At 35.0% G+C, this 24,181-nt stretch overlaps 1 protein-coding gene across 1 annotated transcript in view; it reads right to left on the bottom strand.

The window, feature by feature from the left end:
• METAP1D (methionyl aminopeptidase type 1D, mitochondrial) overlaps positions 1-24,181 on the bottom strand; it is an 89,289-nt gene that overhangs the window by 10,709 nt on the left and 54,399 nt on the right. Inside the window, 4 exon segments of the mRNA XM_037849245.1 lie at positions 2,441-2,483; positions 3,070-3,218; positions 4,628-4,777; positions 6,873-7,030. Of these exon segments, the coding sequence (XP_037705173.1) occupies positions 2,441-2,483; positions 3,070-3,218; positions 4,628-4,777; positions 6,873-7,030 (500 nt within the window).

Raw genomic sequence — 24,181 nt, 5'->3', positions numbered from 1 at the left:
CTACTTATTTTTCATATTTCTCTTTAATAAAGCAGAGTGCAGAAACTGTTATAAAAATGTATTTATCTTTCTGCTTGTTTTGATATTGAATTAATGTCTTCAATCTGTATACTATTCTGCATTTTAAAAAATGCTTTCCTACACTCCATGAGGCAAGCAGGAAAGGTCTTTATTATATCTCCAATGTATAAGTCAGGAAACTGAGGCACAGATGAGTAACTTGTCTCAGGTTAGTAGCAGACTGCAAAGGTGGATCCAGATTAATGATGCATTATTGGCTTCTAATTGAGTGTCTTCTCAACTACATCAAATTGCCGTAATTACCTTGCAACAGAGTAGTGTTTGATACATTTATTCCCATTTACAGTCCTTTGGAATCCAGAAGGGTATAAATTTTGATTTTATATATAATTATATACAATTTGTTAATGAGTAATTATTTAAAAATTTGTAGCTGAATATTTATAAAACTACTTTTTAAGTAAAAATATATAATTTTTAAAAATCTATTTGCCTTTTCTTGTTATTATTTGCTAGCTTTTAAAATGACTACTTGAAACATTAAACACACATGTAAATAAAATACTTTTGAAAGTGCCATTTATCTGTAATATCTATAATACTGTTTGTATGCACAAACTATTTTTGTTTTGTACTTCATTTATTTAGCAAATATTTACTGAGCAACTACTATGGGTATTGCATTGTCTAATTTTTAACATTCAATTTTCAATGGGAAATTGGAGGGATTCAATTCAACAGGAGGGAAAAGCCTATTTTTTGTGATATATATATAAATGGTTTTAAATGCAATGAATGTTTTCTAAGAAAAGTATAGGATCTGTTAATGATCTTATTTTTCACAAGAAATATAATTTGTTAAAATACTGACCTATATGTTTCCTTGGCTCCTTCACATTTCCAGACACTTGAAAGTATTTCATTTTGCTTTATGAGTTTTGAAATTGTGAAATCATCTCAATGTTAAAAATGGAATTGTTTATTAAAAGTCTTCAAGAAACTTAGAAAAGTAGTAGAGTATTCTCCTTGAAAACATTGGAGAGAGTAGGGAAAAGTATATTGATATCACTCAAAGCAGCAATATCTTATTAGAGGGTGTTAGGATGAGATCATAAATGTAAAACCCTAAAATCATGTATGACCCAAAAGAAAAGTATATCATGAAAAAGACTTTATTTCAGGAACACCCATAAAACACCTTCTTCTACATGATTCTGAGTGGGAAAGATACTAACAGGATATAGTTCAAGTATTTAAGTAGGACAAAATGATATAGGAAATAATATCAGCAATAAAAGAATCTTTGGCTATATCCTCACACAAATTGATATGAAGAAAAAAGATTGAATTAATTCAAACAACTAACAATCTGACTGAATTCAATTATTGGGTGCCTATTTCCACCTTATTCCCACTCCTACTTAAGTTTCATGCTCTGGATATAAAACAACTATTATTAAAAATATTTCCTCATTCATAGAAACTATTTCTTAAAAGCTGTCCATCTCACCTTATTCTCATTATATGTTTAAAATTTATTTATTTACATTTATTAATTTGTTATCGGATGAGTAAAATTTATTTATGATCTACGTAATCCAAAGGTACCATTACAAATTTTTTTAAATAAAGTGAACTGCCAAATCACAGATACTCCAAGTTTGTGACTGGTGAAAAGCTAGGAAAATTAGAAAAGGTCAGAGCTTCTACAATTTGAAGTTCCTATCTTAAATTATTAGGCTTGTTATTTAAAAGAAAGGCTATTAACTATGTGGTGAAAACAAGTTCACAGAGAAAACCACTCTGTTTATATGCTTCAAGTTCAAGGCTCTCTATACCAGAAATGGAACACAACATTACCTTCAGGGATTTAATAAATCCAGGGAACACTGCTAGCAAAAGAGCTGCTGTCCAAATAGACTGACACACACAGGCCAATGTAGCCCCTAATGACAGAGTAAGATAATGACAGGCCCCACTCAAAATCAGCAGGAAGAGGAAGATCAATCTTGGCAGAGTGAAGGAAAAATGCTGGCTTTCTTCGTGTTAGCTCATCTCATACATATCTAGCTTCAGCAGCTGCCCAGTGCTGTGGTGCTCTGCATTAACTACACAGTGGATCAATAACAATTACACCTTCTCAAAAACATGACACATAGCAGGATTGGGTTGACATTTCACTTAGGCCAACATTGATCTCAGTGCATCTGATTCCAGCCCTAAATTCAAGTCAGGCCTGGGTTTACTTGGAATAAACACAGAGTTAAAGACAAAAACGGAAACCAGCTGCTTGCGTCTGGATCTAGAAGTAAACAGCACTTCCATTGGTGCAGTTCGCGTTTTCAATCTACTCTTCTTCCTGTTGCTATCAGCAATTCTGAAGTTGATCAAAGACTATTTTTTATATGATTTAACTCACCGTAACATCAATGTTGATAATATCTCCATCTTGAAGAGGTCGACTGAAACATAAACAGAAAAAAAATGGTGATAGATCTCAATAAAAGGAATATAAAAATAAATACCTAATGACAACTACTATCACAAAACCCAATACATTTCAGTGGTAATTTGGGATGGAGGAGGAATAAATGGAATAATTTATCTAATCTTCAACTTTTGCTAGTCCCACCAACTGTTATAAGAAATATATACCACAAGCATATTGCCATTGTTTAAAAATCTACTATTCTTAAAAAGATGTACTTATTATTGCCTTAATTTTGCAAAGTGCCAAAACAGTAGTTGATAACCAATATTTGTCTGCATTTGGATTTTACCACTTATGTGGTTAAAATCTAAAAAGGTATAAGAAATATTTAATGCACAAATGCTTTTGTAGGTTACATATTGCCTTAAGAAACATTAAATGGTGGTGTTATGTCAATTTAGAAGCAAAGTACTTCAAAATTTTTGTTTTACCATAATCAACTTGAGAAGTTTGCAGGTGGGTTTCAATTAAACTACAGTGTCTTTCAACATATGTTACAGTGCTTGGTTTCATGTTTTAGTTTCCAAAGGAACAATATGTTATTAAGAAATGAATACCTGTCAGGAATACCATGACACAGCACGTTGTTTACAGAGGTACAAACAGATTTTGGAAAACCTCCATAGCCTAGGGGTGAGGGATAGGCGTTATGACTGATGATTTCCTGATGAACAAGAGCATCTATCTCTTCAGTTGTCATGTCAACCTAAAATATTAAATAAAGAAATTGTGCAGTGACAGTTGAAAACATTTCCTGTATTTACTGACTATGCCTACAGCAACAATGCTTCCAGTTGAGCTTTTATAAATTTACTGCAATAAACTTGTGGCACAACATTTTAATTAATTATGATTAATATTAAAACCCTAAATTGTGCATTTTTGACATTCATTTGGGTATAGGATGTTGTTATCAACTATTAGGAAATGGAAATTTTAAACTCTAGGATCTTGTAAATCATTTGTGAGTCATTAAGTAACATGACTCCTTTTTTAGCCTGAAGATTTCAAAAATATGTTCTTAGGCAATTCCTTCCTCATCACCAGTGGTGAGTATCCTGGGCTAACAGAAGCATATAAATAAATACTCAAAAGGATATTTGGTTTAGATGCAAAAGCTTGAAAAGTAGGTCAACCAGCACCTTTTTATTTCAGCAAAACATTACAATGGATTTTGCTGCAATGGCATAGAGACAATGGATCCTCATTTTAAAAATTGAATCTGATATATTTTGTAGAGATTACCTTTCCATTAATCTTGGTTTCTTTAATATCTAAATAAATAAATGAGATGTTTAAACACATTTTCCCCTTACTTGAAGTTAGTCAATTGCTTCCAAACTAAAAGAAAATTAAAATATAGTTTTATGAGTGCATCAAGACTACCTCTATAAACTTGTAAGTCATAAATAAAATTAGAAACCAAAACAAAGTCTTTTATTAAAATTTAACCAATTCTTCAATAATTTTATACCCACATTATGCTTAGTTATGTTGCTATAACAGGCTTATTACATGATGACATCATAAATGATTTCATCTTTGAGTCTCACTTCCTAAATTTTGCCCATCTTTTGGAAAATGCAGGTCCACATTTCCTTTTATGATCCTTACGTAGTATAGGATGTTTCAGATTATTCTGAGAGAACTAAGTCTTCTTGTAGTGAGACAGTTGTACATTATTACATTGCTATATTACCTATGGCTTTGTATATCTCATCTGATCTTTTTTTGCAGAGTTAATGCAAGAAAATAGATGACAAAGGACAAGGTAGAGCACCTCCTGAGGCACACAAAAATAATGTGGTAAATAAAAGCAGAAACTACAGACAGGAGTAAGGGGCCAAAAGTCAAAGCTGTTTGCCATTGATCAACTTGGATAGGAAGATTCAACCACAAGTGTCTCCAGAACTCTGCAACTTAATTCAATTTGGATATAGAATCACCTCTTGAATAATCATATAGAATAATAAAATCCTTCCCCCCCACCCCAAGGATTTATTTTATTTTTAATAAATCAGATGTGTATGAAAGAAGAGTTAAAGGGAAAGGGAAAAAAAAGAGGGGAGGTTGTTTCCCTTATGTAAGTCCTTCTGAGGCTTGGTGAGACGCCACCTTTAAACTCTTCCCAGCCAGGAGGAGGACATGACGGGCCAGCTGACAAGCCTGACGAAGCCCTTGAATCTGATCTTCATTCTTAACTTCTATGCTGTCTCCCCAGTCGGGTACAATGCCTGTCGTCACATAGTCTGGCTTCTTTATGTGCTTGAGGAAAAAGGATTGAAAATGAAGATCAGAACTCAGCGCACGACAATGGGATCATTTTCTAGGACACAGCCTCCTGCTTCATGGAGCTCTGCCCTTCCTGCCGGAGCATCGACCTCCCAAAGCTGGCACAACAGACCCTCCAGGCTGCCCTCAGTTCCGTCCCTTGCCCTTTTGAACTTAACATTGCCTGTTAGTGCTGCCTCTGGATGGTCTGTTAACCTTACCGTGCTTTGAATCAAGTTGGACTGAAGTAGACTTCTGGTCAAAACAAACAGTAGTTTTCTTTTCTTCCTCCTCCCAACCCCATTTGAACTGCATTACCAATGAAGAAAAATAGCATCAAGCTTCCAAAGTGCCAAATGGTTAGTTAAGAGCACTTTCCTTTTCCTAACACAGAGATCAAATTTATGCAAAAGATAGCTCACAACACCCTCTTCTGAGTAAAAAAGGCTGACTGTCAAAGTCTACTGAAGCATACTACACATATACTTTTCTTAAACCTTACAACCATACCCAAACTAAGGGAGGGAGTGGTGGAGAGTAAAGCAAAATAACTCTCTTTTCTTTTTCTTTCTTTCTTTTTTCAAGTACATAAAAATTACTCATAACATTTCTATCATCCCCATTCCCACCCCCCACCCCACCCCCCCACCCCCACAAATTTCGATTCTGGTCACCCATTAGAACATTCTCTACCACCTACTTAAATCTATGGGCAGTACTGAGAAAAGAAATAGTATCTTACACAGAGCTTCTTTCAGACCCAAGGTTTTGCACAGCTCTTTACAAACTATTTATAAAAATTGCTACATAAGCATTGTTGAACAGCACACAGTAAGGATATACAACATTTTAGGATGGAAAGCTGAGGGAGATAACACTATTCAATTGAAACATCACAGAACTCTGGAATAACTGAGGTCAGGGCTCCCCTTTTTGTGAAGTACATCAGGAAGGAGTGAAGGCCTTCACTTATTCTGATGTTTGGATGGGACTTTCAGACGCAGGTACGCATCACAGCCTGGTTTCCCAGGATGGATGAACACTGACTCACCCCCAGCATCACCACTGGTGCCCACAAAGCTCATTGGGTCCCTCCCAACGAGGGTGTGCACCCATCTCCACCATGCTATGGTCGGGTGAGGTTACATTTACAGGCTGTATAGAGGACTGTTGGGTTGTCAGTGAAATTTTAAAACAACACATTCATCTCTCTGGAGATTTCTTTTCCTTTTCTACTTAAGAAAATAAACATCAATTTTGTGATCATCACCAAGCCCCAGCCCTCAGAATAACGGCCAGACCTCAAACGAGCCAGGAATATGTTTCTGGGCTCTGGTGGCCCTTCTATCTTGTCAGCCTTTGCCACAAAAATGGTCCACTCACCTTCAGGGAGTATAACACACTTAATATAAGAACTTAACATGGGTTCACTGTAAAAAAAAAAAAATCTTAAAAAGGAAAAAGTGATTTTTGTGACAAATCTATGTATTTTTAAAGCTATTCTTGTTCTTCCTAAATGACTCACACACAACTTTACACTGGATTTTGAAAAATAGTCAGGTTGCCTTTCCACAGAATCATAATCTCTGAAAATCAAGAATGCTCTGAAATAAGCAGTTTTATTTAATTTACCCAAAAGGACAATTCAAAGAAGGCAGCATCAATAACATGGAAAATATAAGATCAGCTTTAGATAAAACATCTAGTATGTTAGTCTTAAGTAATCTCTCCTGAAATACTTCAATTTTATAGCCAAATAGTCAAATTTTTTTTCTGTAAAAAAGTTAGGAAACTATGTATGTGTAGTTTTATCTTCAAGTTAGAAATTTTATATAAAAAATTTCATGATAGAAATTTTAATTCTAAATAAGCTAAACAGTTGTGAGCTCAGAGCTTTATTTTGTTTTATTTTTAAAAACATCAGCATTATAGAATTGCAGAATGTTAGAACTTCTCACATTAGGTATTCGTGTTTTAAATCACAAACCAAGTTTAAAACTTGTGATTCAAGCACCCCAGAAATCAAAAGTGCAAAAACATTTTATTGCTTCTGGCTGGAAAGAGCAGCAGATAATATGCAATACAGTACCTCAGGGACTGGACGAGCGGAAGAGACTGCAGCCGGCAGAACTATACTGTGTGAAATACCTCTTTGTCTCCGGAAAAAGAAATTTCTTCTTTGTTGACTGCTTGTCTGCTTGTGTAAGTAGATATGATTGAGTGGTGAAGAGAAAATTCTATGATAACCTATAAGCAGAAATAGACATATTTTAAGTAAAAACCTAATATAGTTTTGCACTTTAAGATGCTGTGTTATCTATTAGATTATTATTCTAATTCTTTATTGACTCAAAAAGGAAAAGCCCCAAATAGAAAGGGAAGCAGTGGTATTCTAAGTTCTAGTACAATAGTAACACAGCATATTTATTAGCTAATACTATGTTTACATAAATGTTTGGCAGTAGAAGACTCTACTCTCATGGGAAACATATAGAAACAGCTGCTAAGTACTAGGTCTGTAAAACAAACAAACAAACAAAAAACACAATTTCTGCGTGGTTCTTTATGCGGCAATGTTGAGGATGACTCTGAAGTCAGGGCACTGTTTTGATGGCGTTATGCTCTGCAAAGTCGTTTCCTTTCAAGATACAGGGACAAATTGCCAGCTGCACTTTTTGCCCTCAATTGAATTACTACTCTGTGTTAAGTTCACATATGGTAAGGCATTATACTGAAATTCATTGCCATGAAGGCTCAAGTCAGATAAAGACTATAAATGGCAAAAATGAAGGGTGTAACCCCAAAAGGAAAGGAACATGGGGTCCTAAAGTATCTATAACAGGAATTTAGAAATACCTATCAAAATTTTAAATGCACATATTCTTTGACTCATCAAGTTACCTTTTAGGACTTTATTCTGTGGATATCATTGCTGACGTGTGCAATGATGGATATAAAAAGATGTACCTTCATTACAGTGTTGTTTGTAGTAGGAAAAAAATGGGAAACAACTCAAATGCCCATCGATAGCGGACTGGTTAAATATATTATGGTATACCTGTACAACAGGAAACTATGGAGCTGTTAAAAAGAAAAAGCTAAATTATCACTACCTATGATATGGAAAGAGGTCACAATACATTGTTAGGAAAAAAGCAAGATGTTGAATAATATTTATAAATAATCCCATTAATGTAAAAAGATCTTGTACATTTACATAAGTTTACATACGGCTATAAAATTTCTGAAAATCAACATTTATTAAGAGTGGTTATTTCCGGGGCATGGGATCGGGACTGGGGATGAGGAGGAAGACTTCTTGATTCATTTTATTTCCCTTCATACTGTTAGATTTTTTTAAAAGCATCTATTTGCATTGCTTTTACAATTAAAATAATAGTTAAAAAAATTCCCAACATGCCACAATGGCACAATTGACCATTTTGAAGGTGGATGGTCTAGAGCAGAGGTGGGAAACTATAGCTCAAGGACCAAATCTGACCCATTGCCAGTTTTTCTACAGTTCACAAGCTAAAAATGATTTTTACATTTGTAAATGGTTGAAAAAAAATCAAAAGAATACCATTCTGTAATGTGAAATTATACAAAAGTTGGAACACAGACATGCTCATTCTAGTACCATTGTCTATGGCTGCCTTTGAGCTGCAACCGCAGAGTTGGGTAGTTGTGACAAGGACCATACGGCCCACAAACCCTAAAACATTTACTATTTGACCCTTTACAGAAAAAGTTTGCCAACTGCTGGTCTAGAACCCCCAGACCACCAGCAGCAGCAGCACGTGGGAAAGAGATGCACCACTGACTCAGACCTACTGACTCAGAAACTCTGGGGATGAGGCCAGCAATCTGTGCTTTAACAGGCCCTCGAGGTGATTATGATGCACACTCGAGTTTGAGAACCACTGGCCTAAAGTAACATTTCAACTGCGAAACACAATGGAAACGTGAATTGCAGGTGAGTACTGGTCCCCAAACTCAAGATTGGAAAAAGGCACTGATGCAAATTCCAAAGATCAGTGATTCAACTGCTTCTTTTTTTTTTTTTTTTTTTTTTTTCTATTTTGAAAATACATTTAATCCAATGAAAGGACAGAAAAATAATTTTGTCTTACATTAAAAGTGAAAACATGCAATTCTTACATTTTACCATTCAGTATTTCACTTTCTGTTTCATTTTTTAAAAGAAGTAGTTTCTTAAAAATGAGTTATCATAACCTAGTACATTTACACTAAGGGAACAAAGCTAACATTGCTTCAATTAATATGAAGAATACCAAAAATATTTAAAGCATTTGACTATATTTCTTCTACCATTTTATTCAGTATTTTAATTGTTCCACATTATTCATATGAATTCATTTAAAACAAACATTGTCAAAAAAGAAATAATTTTGAGACCTTTATAATTTGCCAATTTTTGTCACTAAAAAATAAAACCAAAAGTATCTTTATGTACAAAAATGAGCATGTCAACTGCTTAAGTTTTATTCAATTATGTTCTTTCATAAAGTTAAATGCAATATTATTGACTCAAACTAACAGAGGTGGTTTCTGTATTATTTAAAATAATTCCAAATACCAGACAAAATGCCAGTAGCATCATTTCTTTAAAAAAAAAAGAAAACTGCTTGAGAGAGGTAGGTACATAGTCCCTAAATCGTATGAAGTATTCCCCAAAGACACCACCACCAGGCCTAGGACTGGCAAGTGGTGTCCTAGGAAAAGCAGAGGGTCTCAAAGCAGAAACCTGGACTTTTGTGTCTCGGTTCTACCACTTGTTAGCTTGTGACCCTGAGTAAGTTTCTTCTTTTGAGTCTCAGGTGAGAACTAAGAGGAATAAGGTAAATGAAAGGGCCTTGCATTTATTTAGTGGGTGCCCCCCAAAAATGACAGCTCTTTCAACAGTACTTAAAGAGTAAAATGGGAAAGAAATCATGGGCTCCACTATAGTTTCTAATACTGAGCACTTGTATGTCGATTTCTGTACTAGGCACCTTACATGGTAGCTCATTAACATCCACAAGGACCTTTTGAGCTGTGAACATTTATTACTCCATTTCACTTGAATAAACTGAGGCACAGAAAGGTAAGTAACTTCCCAGGGTCACATAGTTAGTGCCAAAGCTGAATGAAAGCAGGCCAAGTTGCCTCTACAAAGTATATGACTTCTTTCACAGGCATGAGAAAAAAATGAGCTAACATGTATGGAAATACCCAGAAAATGTACACAGCATAAAAAAAAAAAAAACTATTAGGTTATTATTATTATTAAATTATTTTCCAACAGTGTTGATGGGTTGACCTAATCTATCTACTCTCTCAAGCCAATCTCCTGTCACTTCAGTGAGGTGGCCGACAGGAGTTAATTGGGCAGTTTGTGGATATGGATATGAAATGGAAAATTAACTCGGTCCCAGCTAAGACAATGGAAAGACTTATGTGGAATCAATCTATGACTGCGGGTGGGTGAGAGGGGTGGAGGGGGTGGGTGGGCAGTAATTGCATCTCTAGGTAGGACTGCATACAAGACACAACTCACACATATTTCCTTTCTCAGGAAAGTATGTATTATGATTACTATTAATAATGATACGACTACTACTAGAATTGGTAATAGTGGCAAACATTTAATAGACACTTTGTGTTAAGCACAGTGCTAGGTGCTTTACATACTTATCTTTGGTCCTTACCAACCCTGAGAGGTGGGTAGAGAGCTGTCAACATCACTATTTTATAGATGAGGAACCAAGGCTCGGAAAGATTAAGTGATTCTCCAAACTCACACCTCTGGTCATGAATGAGTTATCCCTGTGCTCAGGTCCTCTAAATCCAAATCTAGGGCTGTCTCCATCATTCCAATCTGCCTTTCAAAAGTGGGCAGGGGCTCCAAAAGCTCAATTAGCTAACATGCTTTGCCATATAATGTGTTTTTTCAGGGATTAGATTTTGTTTTGTTTTGTTTTTTGTTTTTTAAAATTTATTTTTTAGAATAGTTGTAGGTTTACAGAAAAATCATGCAGAAAGTACCAAGTTACTGTACACCTCCCTCTCCCCAGTTTTCCCTATTACTAACATTTTGTATTCGTGTGGTACATTTGTTATAATTGGTGAACTAATATTATTATAATTATATTATTAACTGAAGTCCATAGTTTATATTAGGGTTCACTCTTTGTCGTAAAGTTCTATGGGTGTTTTTTTTCATTGTGGTAACATATATACAACATGAAATCTCCCATTTTAACCACTTTCAAGTATACAGTTCAGTGTTATTAATTACATTTACAATGTTGTGCTGCCATCACCACTATCCATTACCAAAACTTTTCCATCACTCCCGATAGAAACTCTGTCCCAATTAGGCATTAACTCCCCACAGTAATGAGTTGTTTTTTTTAATTCAGTTTTATTGAAATATATTCACATACCATACAATCATCCATGGTATACAATCAGCTTTTCACAATATGATCATATAGTTATGCATTCATCACCACAATCTATTTCTGAACATTTTCCTTACATCAGAATGAATCAGAATAAGAATAAAAAATAAAAGTAAAAAAAGAACATCCAAACCATCCCCACTCATCCCACCCTGTTTGTAATTTAGTTTTTGTCCCCACTTTTCTAACCATCCATCCACACACTAGACAAAGGGAGTGTGATCTACAAGGCCTTCACAATCACACTGTCACCCCTTGTAATCTACATTATTATACAATCGTCTTCAGGAGTCCAGATTACTGGGTTGGAGTTTGGTAGTTTCAGGTATTTACTTCTAGCTATTCCAATACATTAAAACCTAAGAGGTGTTATCTATATAGTGCATAAGAATGTCCACCAGAGTGACCTCTCGACTCCACTTGAAATCTCTCAGCCACTGAAACTATTTTGTCTCATTTTGCATCCCCCTTTTTGTCAAGAAGATATTCTCAATCCCATGATGCGGGGTCCAGATTCATCCCCAGGAGTCATATCCTGCGTTGCCAGGGAGATTCACACTCCTGAGAGTCGGGTCCCATGTAGCAGGGAGGGCAGTGAGTTCACCTGCTGAGGTGGCTCAGTTAGAGAGAGAAAGAAGGCCACATCTGAGCAACAAAGAGGTACTCAGGGGGAGACTTTTAGGCACAATTATATGCAAGTTTAGCCTCTCCTTTGCAGTTACGAGCCCCACAAGAGCAAGTCCCATGATAGAGGGCTCGACACATCAAAGCGCCAGTCCCAATGTTTGTGACGACATCAACACCAGTCCAGGTGAGGAGGTCCAACACTTCTGCACCTTCCCCCAGCTCCTCTGGGAGGGGGTGTGCTGTAAATATATTTTTTATTCTCTGCCCAAATTACTTTGGGATGTGTCACTCTTTCACTCTAACCTATACCAACCCACCGTATCTCACTTCCTATTCAAAGTTCCATGTAACAGGGATTAGATTTTGAGGAAAGATTTTCTTACTTTTCATGATGGAAAAAGTAAATGTCATAAGAACAGCTAACATTTAGAATGAAGGAACTTTTCATAAAAATTCCTAAAAATAACCTAATTGTGGTAGAATGAAAATAGCTTTGAAGTCAGGTCTTGGTTACCAAACCTTCTGGGCCCCCCTTTCTTCACCATTGATTGGGAATAGTGGTGCTTTCCTCCCCACTAGGCTGTTGTGAGCATCAGGTGAGATAACTTACATGTAAACTGTGTTTAAAAAAAATTAGTTTCTTTTTCATTCCTGTCTCAACTCTTCAAATTTTAAATTTAATCTTTCCTTTAACAACCATCTGCCATGCTCTGACACAGAGAACACAGTGGTGAACAAGATGACAAGGTCCCTAATGTGTGGAGTTTGCATTCAGTGGTGGGAGACAGACAATGAGCAAGTGAACACATGCATTTGATTATATCAGATCTGTGTGGTCTGTGTGATCAAAACAGTGCCAGAGTGGCACCTGCCAAGAGCTAACAACATGACCTTGAGCAATGACATTAACAGCTAACACTGACCGAGAGCCTACTGGTGCCACGCTCTGTGCTGAGCACTCTGCAGATGTTATCTCACTGGGATACAAGGCTTGGTAAAATGAGGGAGTTGGACTTCATAATCTTTGAGGTCCTTTTCAAATCTGACATTTGTGCCTTCATTCAGCACCATCTGACCAAGTGTGCTTATGCCCCTGGCAATGGGATGATGTAGCCTCCAACCAATTTTAGGACTCATGAAAGTTTTTGTCAATGTGGCTTATTACATGGAAGGGAGATCATCTTCAGTATTATGAAGTTCAAGTATGCAGTTATTATAGGTGGCTCACTGCCAAAAAGATATACACATACCCACAGATAACTGGACAGCAAAATTTTAAACACGAGGAACACAGCCTGAATGTATTCAACCTGTTGACAATCATGACCATGTAGTGTCCTCAGCTATTCCACGTTCATAAGATATTTTTGTATTTGATGCGAAATATTTTATTTTTATCTGATAAAAAGACACCCTATACATGTTGTCATAAGGTAACAGAATAATAAGGTACCATGCCGTGTTTATTCCACTAGCTATTCATTACAAACCAGAAAAAAAAAATCTGGTGTTTTCACAGGTGAAACGAAGAAATGGGCTTAAATCAATAAGTGCCTTTAGAAGACAATGGTCCTTCAATTAACCTGGCAAAAAAAAGTATGTGTGTGTGTAGTGCAGGCGGAAGAACCTGAACTCTATTTATCATACTGTAGTGAATACGTAGTAATTAACACATTTTCTAAATACAGAGTAGGCAATATTAAAATCCTGAGTTCCCATTACATTCAGGGTTATGGAAAGTACACGCCAAACTACAGTATCTGATATTGATCATTCTAGGAAAGGTCCACTGAGTTTCCTATTTATTTCCTTTCTTTATAAAAGCACTGCTAATACTTTAATAACTACATCCGATTTCCAAATTGACTGCTACTCTGATGCAGGACATCACTCATCAGAGGCAAGAATGCCAGCCTGGGTTCCCACTAGCTGCACACCACAATCCAGGACCCACAGCACGCCCTTTTTATTAAAGTTGTTTTCAGGAAACAAAGTTCAGATGTATACTTATTACTGCAAAGGGCAAATTACCTAATCTGAAGTTTAGGAGACCCCAGAGGGAAATCATCAGAAGCCTCAGGAGAGCAGGAGAGCCCCAGATTATCAAAGAGTTGTTTTGTACTAACTTGATCTTGAAAGAGACATCACAGCAGTGTTGTTAGTGTTGATTACGTAACAAAAGCTCTATCTAGGGTTTTGTTAAGCAGTAAATCTATGTGTTATTTGTTATGGATACGAGAATATTTACTGTTAGCAAAGGTAATAAGAATTATTTTCAATGTCACAAAAATTCTATCAGTGCCTAGCTTGAGCTGAGTGCTGAAAATTATAGGCAACTGCTTCTTTTACTCTGTGGAGGAGAACACTGTGTGGCCTGAACTCTTGAAATTGCTATATGTCCTCTGGATCCTGTGGAACATTTTTCACATTTCACTTTATTTTTTTTTTTGTAATGAAAATCTAGGTTATAGTTTTAAAGATTTTCATATCCAATAATAACATCAATTTCTAAAAGCTTCATTTTATTTCCCTTTACAGATCAAGTCTGAAAAGTGGGATTACAGAATTCAAGTAAAATGGAGGCAGGGATACATTTTAAATAGCTAATGTTGTTGCACACACATGCCTTATATTTATTGGCCTCTTACTCTGGGTCCAGTTTAATTGTTGTCTGCTCACACACTCCACACCACATAATGAAATGCTTCCATTTCACCCACTGAGCACTGGGTTTTTATGTGTATCTCTACTAATGACCCTTAATTAAGTCGATTTTAGCCTTGAAAATGTGGGTTTTCTTTTGGTCAACAAGTATTTTTAAGGGAGGGGTCTGAATGAACTTTTAAAGAGACATTTAAAATGTTTATTAGTTTAAGCAGTTGTAAAACTGAACAAAGTACATTTGTACTCAAGTGTGAGCTACCAACACCTATATTTTCCACTGTACACTTCCAGGGAAGCACTTTCACCCTGCAGCATGCCATCAATCCTCAGTTATGTTACATTTCAGAGGTATCAAGTATCTGGATAGAAAACAACACAATAAAGCAGCCTCACACTACTTTACATCAACTAATAATGTCAACCAGAGATAATATGTAATTTAAAAGACACCCTGTAAAATGTCTCATTGAACATATTTTTTCATAATGATCAGCAAATGCCAAAGTCCGGTAACAAAACTATTATTTATAGCATATTAACATCTAACTGATTTTACAAATGGAGGCAATTATTTTGGATGAAGGGAGGATTGCCTGCCAGATTTAAATGATTTATGAATACCAAGTGAGAAAACAACAGTGTTTTGCTAATTCATTTTCAAACATAGCTCTTACACTCATTGATGATTTCAATTTTAAACCAAATGATTTGAAAAAAAGCAACTTCTTTATGACAATAATCTGAGATATTTTCAACTGTGTTCAAAAATGTTGCTTCCTACAGTAGGCTCAAAAGGGACTATACCATAGGAATACATTTTCAAGGTGCTCATTTAGAACCGGGAAAGACCACACTTCATGAATTCCAATCAATTATCCAGAGTAGGAGCAAAGGCTCTTATGCACTGTGTGCTTCAAGACCAAAAGGGAACGCTGCAAATGCATCCATGACTTATAGTTCTTGACCTAAAACATCGACTGTCTGCTTGATAGGTTTGATAACTTTTACAGCTGTGGTGAAAGGAAAATTAAAATAGACTGCATTACTCAATATAACTTGTACTGATTTTTATAATCTACTACTAAGATGAACATGCTTTAAAAGTAAATGAGAAGGATTGAAGGCTCCTTCCAATTTCAAGGAGACTGTAAAACAGAAGAGAAGCTCACATTTCACAAAAAATAACCTGTGTATTTGTTGAAGAAACAAAACAAAACAAAACAAAACAACTAGGGGGCATGCCCCAGGCTGAAGCAGACACTGATTGGGCAGAGCTAAAGGACAAGGGCCCTTGAAACTAAACAAAAGCAAATTCATTCTGTTGACAGATGTTGATTACATCAAAGCAACAAGGAACTCCCCCACTCCCATTTTTTTAAACAATTAATACCTCTTTACACTTAAGGACAAAGTAAGTTTTAAACCAATCATAATAAACTTTATTAGACTTGTTTTTAAAAAATTTCAGTGCAGTTAAAGGGTATTCTAGTGCACTTTAAGCTATGGGCTTCTCCAAACAGTAGTTTATTCATTCATTCCCATGGACATGTCTGGGAAGCCAAGCTGGCCATGCTATCAGCCCCTTACTTTCAGGGGTTAACTGCTCTGGCTGCCAAATAAAATACAGAGCAAGCCATGTAATTATGGAGACAGTCAAAGGGCAGGCTCTATTTTGAAATCTATTTGCGCAGACAAGGTCTTCCAATTGAGCTTACAGGAAACAAGCTGGTAAAGAGTCTCCTTTTCCCCAGATGCTTTCCACACTTTTTCTCCAATTCAGGAAATCGTGGATATGGACACCATACACCACTGCTTCCTGGATTTCAAGCTAAGATGCCATTACAGAGAGAGGGAGGAGGAGATCTGTTTCACAAACTCATAAAAAACATTTTTTTCCCTAATTAACAGCATTTGGCAACAACTTCTGACTGATAAAGCTACAACGGTTATTAAATAACATTTCTAAAGAGGATGCAGACCCAGTTTTATGCAGGTGTTGGGTAACATAATTTTCTTTAGTGCTCAAAATAAAACACATAGTTAAGGCCTAAAATATACTTACATAAATATTTGTCTGAAATAAAGATTCTACTTGATATCCAACAGTATTGTCCTTGTAGTTATTTACAGTGATGACTACTAAAAGTAACAAAATTTCCACAGAAATAAAAAAGAAGTGTGAAAAATATTTCAAGTGACAAAAACAAAAGTCCTATCACTTTCTGTTGAAATGTGATGAATTATAAGTCATCCTGATTGCTTAATGCTCTAAGTTGGCAGTTTCTATGGGGCTGCAATGTTCTCATATTAAAATAGGATTGGTAAGGAAATAACTGAAATGGTGGAACTGTAACTCATAACACTCTTTGAAATTTGCTCTCTAACTACTTAAATTGTACTTTGAAAGTTATCATTTTTCTGCATATGTGTTATATTTCACAATAAAAAAAGGTTAAAAAAAAAAAAAGGGTTGGGCCACTCCAGTCAGAACTCATCTCTAGCCATAAACCAAAGCCTGAGAGTCCTGGTTCTAGAAAAGAGGCGCTGGAAAATCAGCCATAGTCAGAATCTTCTGGGGAGAGGAAGGGTGGCGACCTTAGGGATCCTTCTTCCAATAATAACAACATTCAGGAATGATACCTAGGTCACAGCAGCCATGACCTTCCCCAAGGCCCCATCAGGAAGTTGGCTCCATGCTACATCCCTTCTCTTTTTAAAAAATGTATCAATAGCAACTAATAGTGTATTACATGAATGACAAGTTCAGAAATGGATTCAGGAAAGCATTTTATTTCACTTCTTTGCAAAAGCTAAATTTAATAATATGTGATTATTCATTAATGTGCACCACCACACCCAGGTGTCTGGGATTGAAACAAAAAACTTTCCCCTCTTTTTGGGGAAACAAAAACACCCCAGCCATCTCTATAAACAGATCAATGAACACATCTACTTAATAAACATGTTTGTAGGACTAGAAAAAAAGTTTTCTTTAGCTGGTCAACTGTAGTTGGGGAAAGGGGTGTCAACATTAAAGTAAGAACTCAAAACCTCAAACTAACAACAGAACATTTGGTGGATATGTGGAAGTTACACAGAAATGATTAATTTGAAAACAGAAATAGAGCTATTTGAAATTTCTTCATTTCAGATAAAAATGTTTACATCTATATTCAAATACCTCTTCATAATCATAATATATTGAGTAATACTGAAATAGTATATGCTTAGCAAATCCCACTGTCTCTCGACTAAAGTTTAGAGAAAAGCAGCTTTTAGCATTTCAACAATACATATACTCAGGCAACTTCCTGGACAAAGAAATATTGTATCCTTCCAGGGGAAATAAAGGAGCTGTTTAGTAGGGTCATGCTTAAAATGTAATAATTCATTCTAGTTGAGCCCTGTGAAAAATGTCATCAAAATATCATTTTCTTTGTCAGATTTTCTGGATGCCACAATGTCATTTAAATAAAAAATAAAAGGCACGCTCTGATGAGAGTAGAAGCACAACACCAAAATAAACCCAAATCAAATGCTCCAACAAAGTAATAGGAAAGAGTTTCACACAGTCCTGGTACCCAGGGAATGCACACCTCTAGGTTAGTGCAGAACATCTGGCAAATTTCAATTTTCCAAAGTCTCTCACAAGAAACATTCCTGTTACCTCACACACTTTGCTTAAAAAAGAAAATATAAAATTGTATATTAAAACACACACAAAAAACAGAGAGAGCACTTTCATCTGTGAAATCACACATGGAATTTGATTTTAGGGAAAGTTCATATAAAACAGCATGAGTTTTAAAAAACTGATAGAAAGTCCTACTTTAATTCTTAAAAAAAAAAGTAGTATTGATAAATACTACTGTCATATAAAACAATACTCAAGCACAAATAAAAACCAGAAAGAGCAATTTCACAGAAATCACACAAGGAATTTGATTTTAGGGAAAGTTCATATAAAAACATCATGAGTTTTACAAAGTTGATAGAATAAGAAAGTCCTTTAATTCTTAAAAAAAAAAACATCATGAGTTTTACAAAGTTGATAGAATAAGAAAGTCCTTTAATTCTTAAAAAAAAAAGCAGCACTAATAAATATTACTGTCATGTAAACAATACTCAAAATAATAGTTATTTAAATTAAAATACCTAATAACAGAGGCCATGGGGACTTATAGTTCAAGAACAAAGGCATAGCTTTAATATGAATATTTTTCTCTCGTATTAAAGCATTGGAAAATAGCATAATTTTGGTCTTCATCTTACAATAGTATCAACTGAATTCTATATACAGCATGTTCTAGTTATATTCCTCCCTCCGTCCCTCCCTCCCTCCGTCCCTCCCTTCCTTCCTGTTTTCACCATACAACTCCAAATAAAAGGCATAAAAAGAAGGCATAAAAAGGAATAAAAAGGCATAAAAAGGAATAAAAAGAAAACATTTGAATATAAATCCTATAGCGGTATTTTGACAATTGTGGGAATTTTGCTTTTGCTCTGTAACCAGGCAGGAATGGTAGGTAGGCCAATAATTACACCTTAAAATGAGAAAAGTAAAGCTTCAGGAAAACAATGAATTTACAAGCTTCTGTAGTTGAAGACACACAGATCTAAGACAACAGAAGCTAAGAACACTCATCAAGAGTTATTTTCACAAGAAAAATCAAGAGAAAGTACACAGTAGCCTGTTTAATAATAATAATTTTAAAAAGCTCCAAATTTTCTGAAGGCAACTTTTAGGGTTGATAAAGTTATGCTGTCACAAATAATTTTATATTCAATTCAACTGGGTAGACTTGGTTAACCATGTGAATAAATGATTGCTTACTCTATAGCTTTAAAAATGCAAAAAGTACAATATATTAAAATGGTGCAGACTTAAAAGGGGAGTCACATAGAAGCCCACTTACAATCTGCCCTTGTGTCTTTGTGTTTTGAAATGTGGCTACAACAATAAAACCGTAATTTTTTTGTACTAAAGATTAAAAATGAAAACACCACCAGCAGCTTTAAAATGTGTACTCTCTATCAGTATAAAGCAGGCTGTTTCTCATATCTGAAAACAGAATTTGATTTGAAAATCCTTGCTGACCAAAATCATTCACACTTAGTGGAATGACAAATTCATCATCTCACTTTTGGATGAAAGTCTTCAGTAAAGCCACAATACTGAAATATTCGATGTGTAAAATATTTTGAAACATATTGTCTAATGTGAGGTGCACTGAATACTTTCTGAATTATATTTTTATAGCAGTACAAAAAAGTGGTACAAAAAAGAAAACCTACCCCAAAATTCCTAAATAAAACATAGCCAATTTCTAGGTAAAAAGAAGGAGCTATTCAAAATAATGTGGAATTTAAAAGACTTTATGTTTTGTTTGTGAATGCACCATGGGATTTCCCTCCAAAAGATGTGCCTTCCTAATTATATTTACTTGAGTTCATGTTTAAATAAAATTGATTTTCCCTCACTCGGCACCAGTTGGTTTACATAGACAAGTTAGGTAAACTTGCTAAGCCTCAGTTTCCTCATCTGTTAATAGGGATAATAATATCTTCCTTACAGGGTTGCTATGATAATTGTACGACGTGATGTTTGCAAAGCTGCACAAGGTAAACACCGAATAAACGGAAGTTACTATCCTTGGTTACCTGACGGTGGGAGGTCACTTTAAAATGGACTAATCAATAGGTAGAAACCAGCCGGAAATTTCAAAACCTGCCTTGGATAATCCACAAAGTAAGTAATTTACAAAACAATCGAGAGATCCCCAGGTTGGGTCCCAGAGCTGCTACTTAAAATGCAAGCTATCCAAAGCACTGGGCATCTACTGCTTTCATCACAGGGCCACCCTGATCACTGAACAAGAATGCAGATTTGTAAATACCTTATAAACTGGACAGCGTCTCATGATGTATTAAGAGAAGGCTTAAAATCAGTAGGATGATATGCTGATGGCTATGTGGCTGATAGCTAAGGTCTAAGGAAAATCTCTTCTTTCATTCATAGGCATAAAAGACTTTGCTTTAATTTTTAATTTTTTAATTTTTTTTTAAGAATCATATCCCTCTAAACACTTTAGCATATGGAATAATTCTTAAATTTGTGCAAGGGATAGGATGGGAGAAATCATGTTAGGAAAGATTCCACTTTGCCTTGAAGACACTCCCTGTAAAGTTCACTGTCACAAACAATTTTAAGTTAGGTCAGAATTCTATTTCCTTCTGCTACCAAATAGTATTCAGTCAATGTTGTACTTATCTATAAATCATGATGTTGTCCTTGGTAACCTTAGTAACTTAAACTTTGTAAGAATTGAAATGTATTTGTCTTGGTGTGCAATTTATTTAATAGAAATATTCTAGAATTCGCCATGCCTTATTGTTTAAATGTACCAAGTAGTCTTCTTTGCATAAAAATTCCTGTTTATTAAACAGTGATACAGAAAGAACTTATTTACATTTCAAGCACTACCAACAGACATCATTTATGACAAAAAAGGCAAGCACTCCATAAAAAATGCTCAATCACTGTCAATCACAAAGACTAAAATATACATAAACCAAAGCACACCGTGTGAACTGTATTAAATTCAGCTAAACACAGAATTACCAACAGAACAAACAAAAAAACAAATAATTATCAGTGACTCACAGACCTATTTACACAATACACAAAATAACTTGGAAAGGTGTAGCCATGGAAACTGATAGTCTAAATTCAATGCCTTTAAATTTTGCATTTATTTAAACACCAAGCAAATGATGTCCTTATAAAATTAAAATATTTAAAAAGCTGTCAAAGCTTATCTTTGTTATCTGATCATTGATCAAAATAGTTTCAGCTATAAATTAGTTGCCTTCAAAATTATGCAGAAACCAATTTAATGAAACCATAATAAAAATGTCACTTTTTTTGTGATTTTTCAGCAAACCATTATTTTCAGAACCACTGATTAACAATTGAAAGAACTAACCATATACCATAAATTCCATACAGCCAAATAATATTAAAAACATGCTTTGACTTTTCTTAAACTCACACTGTTGCATGCAACCACCCCCACTTCCTCTAATTAACTACTAAAGTAGAAATGTTATTAGCTGTTTCAGTTTATAGGTGATTTTCACTGGCAATTACCATTTGAATAGTTTAATACTTACTTCTATGGGTAGTCCTAATATCTTATATTTTATTTCATAACCTAAATGAGTAAAACATTATTTTGTAGTTCACTAGCTCCCACCTTTAAGATGTAATATTCAGTGTGTGTTTCATTATGTAGATGAGCAATGGATGTTGTTTGACATGATTTAAATGGGTCAACAGTATTTTCCCAGTCACATTAATCATTCAGACAGCTGCAATGAAAAAAAAAAAGTCCTTGAAAACTAAAACTAGAGAATCTAGTCACACAAATGACACTCACCATTGGTGGGTTATCTAGGATGTGGTAAAGGAGAAGAAAGAATTACCGACTTCAAACACAATTCATTACTTATTCAGAAACCACTTCAAGACCCTAGCTCTATTTTCAGAATCCAAGTGAACACCCACAGAGACAGATTTCTGAGATACCAAATTGTAAAAAACAAAACAAAACAATAATAAGCATTAGATGCAAATCTACAAAAACATTTTCATTCAAGAAGCAAGAACAAAGATTTGGGAGCCCATTCCAAACGAGGCTGATACCCAAGAACAGGGACAGACCTACGATATTGATAAAAATACCCAGCAGCACAGATGGGGATGTAGTCTTCACTATGGACAACAATCCCGCCTTCACCTGCTGAGGAGCCCTAGGAAGTGAAGAAGAAAGGAGAAATAAAAAAAAAAAAAAAGAAGAACCGGCCCTTAGACATAGCTGCAAATTACCTAGCTTCGGCCCTGAATCAAAAGGAAATATCTGAGGAGGAACAGGGAAGGCAATAGATGTGACCATCTGAGCAGTTCGAAATCCACAAACTGCAACTCCCGGGTTTCCTTCAGTTTCCCTTTCCTTTTATAGTCACGACTGACTTTACAGTGGGTCTGATCAAGGGGTGATTTGGAGTCAACTGTCAGAATACTATTCTGGATGGCCATCCTACCATTTTATTTGTTCCACGTGAACTAGGTGTTGTCTAATAACAAGTATGGAAGTGACATACAATCTCTGCCCTCCCAACAGAAGCTAGTTAGTGGGCTTTTGGCAGCTGTGAAGAAGACAGTGTCTAGGATTAACTTTTTCATTCTGAACCTACTTCCCAAAGGTCATCCTCCTGAGTGGATGTGCATTTCCCTCTCCTGAAACCACACAGAATGAACCACACAGTCTGTGGGAAACTATCGTGGTTTTTTTTCTGTTTATGAAACTGATACAAGCATGGTATTAAATATTTTTATAACAATACTGAAAAAGCATGAAGAGAAAAGTAAAAAGTAAAAAAAAAAAATACAGTTTCCTCAAATGATCAGCAAATGTATTTTTAGAACATTTCTGTGTGAATTCACTAATATATTTTGTTGTATCAATCATATTAATGCATTATAATTGATACATATTGTTAAATAAGTAGTTTTATTAAACTGCTATTTTGAAAGCTGTTTTTTTTTCTCTTCAAAACATATGGGAAACATCTGTTTCTAACAAAAAATCTAGATCTCCATGATCTTTTTTAATGGATTCATAATATTCTCTTTCGTGAGCATTTAGATGGGTTCTTTTTTGACTTATACAATGTGCTATTTACAAATCCAGTTGCACATCTGACCAATCACTCTTTTTTAGGTTAAATTCCTACAAGTAAAATTCTTGTTGTAAGGAATATATCACATTTTAGCACATTTGCAAAAGTGCTCATCACAAAAGTAGCAATTTATATTCCCAATAGTGCCAATTTCTCTATACACTCACCAATTCTTAAGGTTTAAATTTCTGCCAATCTGAAAACTTTAAAATGTTATCATGCTTTTACTTATTTTTCTTCAGATACTACTGAGGTTGAAATTTTCTTTTGTTTATTGATCATTTATATATTCTCTTTAGTATTTTCTCCATTTAGGCCTCTTGGTTGTTTTTTCACCTGACTTATTTTTAAGAGTGCTCTGTGAATTAAAAACACTTAACATTTGTGTACCATATTGGCTCAAATATTTTTTCAGTATGCCATTTCCAAATGTTTAAAATGTCTTCATCCAAACAATTGGGTTTACATTGAATTTATGGATTAATCTATATAAAATATGCCTCTTTAAAATATTTAGTCATCTTATTTAAGCAAAGAGATGTCTTCACATTTATTGCAGTCTTCTTTAGTGCCTTTCAATAGAGATTTAATGTTCTCTTCATACAGATCCTGAATATTTCTTGTTATTTGTCTATTCCTAGGTATTTTATCTTCTTGGTTGCTATTATAAATGGAATGCCTATATACAGGCATTATAGGCAATAAATATAATTTATATTTTCTCTTAAAACCTTAGTTTTAAAAACTGAATTCTAATACTCTCGTGCTATATATTTATGCTCCTTCCTACAACATACATCATATGTACATACTGACCCACACACTTTCTCCATAGTAGAGGACTTGGGACTGACTGGTGTTAAGTAGACTTTCCTTTCCATCGTTGCCAACCACATGC

The sequence above is a fragment of the Choloepus didactylus genome, chromosome 9 (genome assembly GCF_015220235.1).
Source record: "Choloepus didactylus isolate mChoDid1 chromosome 9, mChoDid1.pri, whole genome shotgun sequence".
Taxonomy (NCBI): Eukaryota; Metazoa; Chordata; class Mammalia; order Pilosa; family Megalonychidae; genus Choloepus; species Choloepus didactylus.
Note: the sequence above shows the minus strand (reverse complement) of the source record. Positions and strands in the feature narration are given on the sequence as shown.